At 35.6% G+C, this 6,204-nt stretch overlaps 1 protein-coding gene across 2 annotated transcripts; it reads right to left on the reverse strand.

Moving 5' to 3' along the window:
- Nucleotides 1–2,267: 2,267 nt before the first annotated feature.
- On the reverse strand, nt 2,268–4,915 carry ins (preproinsulin). Of its 2 annotated transcripts, XM_007542317.2 has the most exons (3): nt 3,588–4,915; nt 3,308–3,503; nt 2,268–2,613 (listed from the first exon to the last, which is right to left on the reverse strand). In XM_007542317.2, the coding sequence occupies exons 2-3, from the start codon at nt 3,489–3,491 to the stop codon at nt 2,444–2,446; spliced, it is 354 nt and encodes a 117-aa protein (XP_007542379.1). In that variant the 5' UTR covers nt 3,492–3,503; nt 3,588–4,915; the 3' UTR covers nt 2,268–2,443. The 2 variants fall into 2 exon arrangements, with proteins under 2 accessions (XP_007542379.1, XP_016521686.1); XM_016666200.1 differs by having other exon boundaries at nt 3,308–4,915.
- Nucleotides 4,916–6,204: the final 1,289 nt, after the last annotated feature.

Below are 6,204 nucleotides of genomic sequence, written 5' to 3' on the forward strand. Positions count from 1 at the left end.
ATTTCATCAAAGTTTTGTAAATTGTCAGTTATGGAGTTGATACATCATGGTTGTGACAAGCAACTTAGGAATAAAACAGAAGAAAAAACTAAAGAATAAAATAAGCTAACCAGAGCTAACTAGCAACGTTAGCAAAGGAAGAGAAAGGAAGAGGTCATGGGGTCCTCAGAAGTTCTGGTGCCCCCAATAATGCCTGATTTTTTTTTTTTTTACATTCTTTTCATTTCTGACGGTGTTGACAAAAACTAGGGACAAATTTCAATGGAGTTGGAAAATATATAAAAATGATTTTTAATTCAATTTATTGATACTTTCATAATTATTTATATGAATACTTATACTTAATTGTCATAATATATAATTTTAGTATTTCTTCAATTGTTTTAAACTATTATAATGTATTGAGTTCTGCTCCTGGACAAGGGCTTTTACAGGCATCATCCACAGACTACCATGTTTAAAATAAAAAATATTCTGCAAACACAAGGAAAATATACATTGTTGTGCTCACATGACCCAGGTTAGTCTAGTCAGATATTTGAAAAAAATTATATTTTGTGTATATTTTATTAAAATTTTGTGTCTTATCCATAGGACCTGTTTTGTCCCTATTCTCAAGAATCACTACAAATACATAAATATAAATACTCCAAAAATTTATATTGAAAAATGTAAACAGTTTGTCACTACACTGGTTTTTTTGAGAAGTTTGTCAATGAAGAAATCATTTTTTCATGATTACCTTTTCTTGCCACCATTGGTAGCCTAAGTTCCATTTGTTTCTTGTTTCTTGTACCACAGCTTTAGACTAATGATTAAAGAGCTTGTCTTAATGTCAGTCTATCTTGCAACCGCCAGGGGGCATCAAGAAAGCATAAATGAACAACATTGCAGGTTTTTGTTTTTAAGATGCACTTTGAGGTTTTTACTGTATGCAAACTTTCAGAAATTTATGCTTACTCAAACTATTGTAACCTTTTCAAGAACTCTGAGTTTCTATTGACTGTAAAACCACCCTGGCCTCAGACTGGAGATGTTTCATTCAACATTCTGAGATGTCAAATCTATTGGATGAGCAGATTTTACGGTGCTAAATTTATACATTTTAGAAATATTGACAAAATCATAATGAGACAATAGGTTAGAAAATATCTGGCTCTCTGTAACGGAAGTAAACAAATGCATCAGAACAGAAACCAGATCCCAGGCCTTCATCGCTGACAAGCTGGATGGTCTGTACTGAAACTAATCTTGTTGTGCTTCTGTACAATAACAATAAATGCTATATGTAACTCTGTCAGATGGTGTAGGCTGAACCACCTGCAGCTCAACCTGACAAAGACTAAGGAACAGGATATATATGCATAGATCATAAACTTTATATTTTATTCTTTTATGGTTATATTTGTATTGACACTCTAGATGGAGTAGCTTGTCAACAAATAACAAATAAGCTATTTCCCCTTGGGGATCAATAAAATATTCTATTCTATCTGGAAAGATGTATTTTCTGTCCCAACATCATAAAAACTTAAACAGGTTGAATTTCCACTAGACCCTTACACAGAGCCGTCTGCTTTGGTCAGTTGAGACCAAGATTGAGCTTTTCAACATTTTAGGTGAATTTGGTATAAGAAAAAGATTAGATGTTTGGAAATGGCCCTTATGCCTACGGTTACGTTTGGTCGTGGATCTATGATGCTGTGGGCTTTATTCTCGTCTATAAACCCTAACCTTCTTAGAGTGAATAGTGTCATAAACTGCAAAATCTTGCAAGCTCTGTCAGAAATTTGTCAGAGATATGCTCATTGTTGAATTTTGTTTTTACAACATAGGCATTATTGTGGGAATATATGTGACTGTTTGGGTATTGGGCAGCCAATTGCAAAATAAAGCATAGAAAACACAGGATGATGTACAGAAATTGGGCAAGGAGGAATGGATAAGAGTCATAAAGTCCAACATTGTATGTTATCAATGAAATCCAAGTGCTGTCATGTTGGCATAAGGGGGATTGCACATATTATGAGATAAAGCAAGATTTCACATAAAGTAAAAAGAAAAAAAGCATTATTCTAGATTTTCTCAAATTTAAGGTGGGAGTTTGTAAATAATGATTAGAAAAAGAAAAAAAACAACGTCTTTTTTTTCCATATTTCTTACCAGGGATGCTAATAAATATTACCTGCAAGAATATTTGATGGACACATTTTACAGATTATTTTAAGTAAAAAGTCCATATAAGAAAACACACATACCCTGATGTCGTCTCAAATCATAAAACTTTATTTTCTTGCAAAAATAATCCATCTCTCAGCACGTCGTTGACTGCAGACGGTTCTCCAGAAGAGATCCACGCTGCTGGGATGGGGTTCACTCTAAATTAACCAACAAATCAAGCTGCGCTCAGTCACTGGCTCCACCTGGACTGTCTGCATGCCGATTAGTTGCAGTAGTTCTGCAGGTCAAAGATACTGCAGGGCCTGTGGCAGCACTGCTCAACGATGCCTGTCCTCTTAACCATCATCTCCATCTGGTCCTTAAAGGCCAACTCAGCCACCTCGTTCTCACCGCCGTGAGTCGACCCTGTGCCTGTCTTTGAAGGGAGGAACCCTGGAGGAGCAACAACAAAGAGAAGAAAGAGTTCAAATAGGAAATCATTGACTTGAAACACTGGGGGGGGGGGGCATGTTGTTGATTAGTATTAAAAAAGGTAACAGTCACCTATCATATAAGTAATAACAATATATAAAGAAAATAACATATATTTTAGAATCCAACACAAGAAGGAAGCAGAACTGAACATCCCAACCTGAGTGGGACAAAATGGATTCACAATTTGAAGGCTTAGTTTAAATAAAGGGTTCAGAAGACCACAAAGAAGAGCAAAGATAAGAATATTGTCACTTTTCTCTACTAATTGCTGTTGTCGTTTTTCGCCAAAGGTGATTTTGGCAACAAAAAAAAAAAAAATGAATTAGGTCATTATTTTAGGTAGGTGACTATAAGAGAAAGAGTCACAGATGACCAGAATAATTACACAATATATGCATGGCAACAAGGAATAAACCCCTTGAAAAGCTTGCTTGGAACAAAACATGTTTAAAACAGATAACATATTCACAAAAATAAAGAGATTAAAAAAAACACTGCACATAAAAGAGTCAAATTACTGTTCAAAAATGTGATTTCCAACACAAAAGTCCTGCTCAGAGATTTTAGAGTTACTATTTTGTTTCTTTACTTAAAAAGCTGGGGATTTTTTTTCTCTCCAACAAATAAAAGTGGTAAAGTTTTGATGTCTCACCCAGGAGATGGTCCACATCCCTCTTGGGGCTGTAGAAGAAGCCTCTGTCCCCACAGACCAGGTAGAGAGCATCAACCAGGTGAGAACCGCATAGATGCTGCGGCGGTGCGACGCCCTGGGAGCCAGGCCACGATACAACCAGTAAGACCAGCAGAGAGAAGGACTGGAGCCACAGTGCTGCCATGCTGGAGGAGAACTGAAGACACACAGACAGATTCTTTAGACAAGAGCAGCAAAACAAAGAGGAGGTCATCTGGAGAGGTGGAGAAGAATCACTCACTTGTCAGGAGTCTAAGGAGGAGGTGAAGCTCTGATGAAGACGAAGAGCAGAGGCAGCTGAGAGCTGGTTGGTGTGAGGCAGAATGAAAGGAGTCGCCTCCTTTTATAACCCAACACTTCTTCAAACACAAGCCCAACCCCACTTTCTCAGTTCTTTAGTTTTACAATGGAAACATGCATCTGATGAAGCAATTCAAGGCATAAGTTCATGATAAAAACAAAAAGAAAAACATTCTTCATGTCACTTGTTTTATGTAAACAAATAAATGTAAGTCTGACTTAGTCCAAAAAGACTTAGAAACTATAATGATGGTGTGACGTCTGTGAACTAAGCTGCTGGTCAGCATATGCTCAGTACCACTTTGTATTTCTAATTGAGTGGTTTCAGCACTTACTCAAGCAAACAAGAGTTAATGAGCCAAAATAATCCAATCACCTCATACTGACAAATATTGATCTGCTAATAACCTTCTGCTCCATCTGCTGAAGTCAAACAAGTTGAATCCAATCCCTTCCAAGTTTGGATTTCTAATCAGTTTTCATCTGATCAGTGTTTGTGTTATTTTTCCTTTCTGGTCTGACAAAGTGAACAAGATACAAATACAATTAGGACTTAAAGATGGAAATGATTGGGATTTGTTGCTTCAAAAACTGTTTATTTAGTAGTTTTATTAAGAATCTTTTCACCTTACCTTCAGATCATAAGGACCACCAATAATGCTTTCTTCATGTCCTCACTGCATTTTTTAGGTTAATTGGAAAAACCAAATTACGATTTATTTACACTAGATTAGTGAAGGATTAGTCTACACCATGGACCAGTGAAATAGGATTTTTGCCTTCTACAACAAATTTTTACTTCAAGAATTTATTAAAGGGACAGTATTAAGTATTTTCCAGGTACCTAGTGCCACTTTATAGTACAATCAAGTAACTGTGTTACCTTTAGTTATTAGAAAAATGCTGCAGATATCAAATATGACTTATAAGAAATTTGACTTCATAATTTAATGCCTTGAAATGGGATCTCTATCTCTTTAAAAATTCCTGTTCTTTCTCAAATTCAGGATATCATCACATCGCTCCTCGATTAACACTTTAACAATGCTTTCACTGAATAGTAGCTCGTATAATGAGCTCAGCAGTTGCGCCGTTCCTCCAGATGTTTAATAAATTCTGCTGACTAGTTTGAAGGAACTGAGTGAGGTAAAAGGTGCTCTGTGAGGCTGAAGCTCAGAAGCACAGAAACTGCAGCCACCCAGGCATTTTGCACAGCTGAATAGCTACCATGGAGCTTAAAAGATTTCTCAAACAGGTAAAGAATCAAGGCAACTCTCCATGTTGTTGATGAGGGAATAACATTATACACATAATGCAAATCTAAAAAAAAATGGCATAATGTTAGCCCTCTAAATGGTTGGAATAATGTTGCTCAGAGTGAATCTCCTTTGCAACAGAAAGGCAGGAAATTGCATATAAAATGGATCATTTATTTGCAAATGTTTAAATGAATGGAGCACAGATAAAGAAAGATGTATAAAGCAAGAAAACAAAAGTATTGTTTTCCATGTATAAAACAAACCAAAATTCATTCAACCATTTAATATATAAACATGTAAAGAGCAGAAAAAATATTTAACAAGCAGAGAGTAAAGTGTCAGTGTGCTGGAGTTTTCTTATTTGTATTTAAAGTGGTAAATTACATTTAGCTTAGAGGTAAACTAAGCTTAAAAAAATTATTCACAAAAATATTTTTTGTAGTTTTGTGCTGTAGGACACACAAATTCTAGGACTTTATTTAGGATTTTGAATAGATTTTCATGTCAGTCTCTCTACTTGTGCCAAAGCCCAACACTTGTCTGAACATTGAGAACTACAAGTATGCTAAAAGCTTTAACCTTAAGACAGACTTAATCTATACCACAGCTCAAACTATTATACCACATTAGGGCAATTTGGTATAATAATGATTCCTATAAAAAATTTAGGTATGTGGTTACACTAGAAAAAGGTCCTACGTGCTTGTATAAAAACACACACACACACACACACACACGCACACAATGGATGTCACTGGGGTGCTGACGTAGCTTTTGTGAGAGGATGTTTGTTACTTTCAATGGAAACTCAATGGGTTGGAAAATGTTAATGGAAAGCTTAGAAAATAGAACTTGGAATAGCTTTTGTGGAGATGTGTTTCATGTACTTTATAATACATAGATATATATATAGTAGATTGACAGCCCTAATATATTAGAACTGTCAATCAAGTAAAAGAAATCTAACCAGATTTTCACTTTAGAGCTGTGATTTATCAACTATACTCAACAAATCACCATTGAAATATAAAAAGGCATGTTGTCTTAAAAATGTTAAAGAAAATCTTTTGTTGACTCACACCAAACACCTCAGATTTCCAGGTTTGTTTCTTTTTTCTTTAATTAAGAAACAATTAAATCAAGTCATTTGTTCCAAAAGTTAACTTAGAAATGTTAACGATAAACTGGCTGCGCTTGATGGAAGAATAATTTATCATTGATATAAGTAGGCAACATGCTAGCTTGGTCTTATCCACTAATCCAGAGGTTCCCAAACTGTGGGACGCGCCCCCTAGGGGG

The sequence above is a fragment of the Poecilia formosa genome, unplaced genomic scaffold, assembly GCF_000485575.1.
Source record: "Poecilia formosa unplaced genomic scaffold, Poecilia_formosa-5.1.2 Scaffold679, whole genome shotgun sequence".
NCBI lineage: Eukaryota > Metazoa > Chordata > Actinopteri > Cyprinodontiformes > Poeciliidae > Poecilia > Poecilia formosa.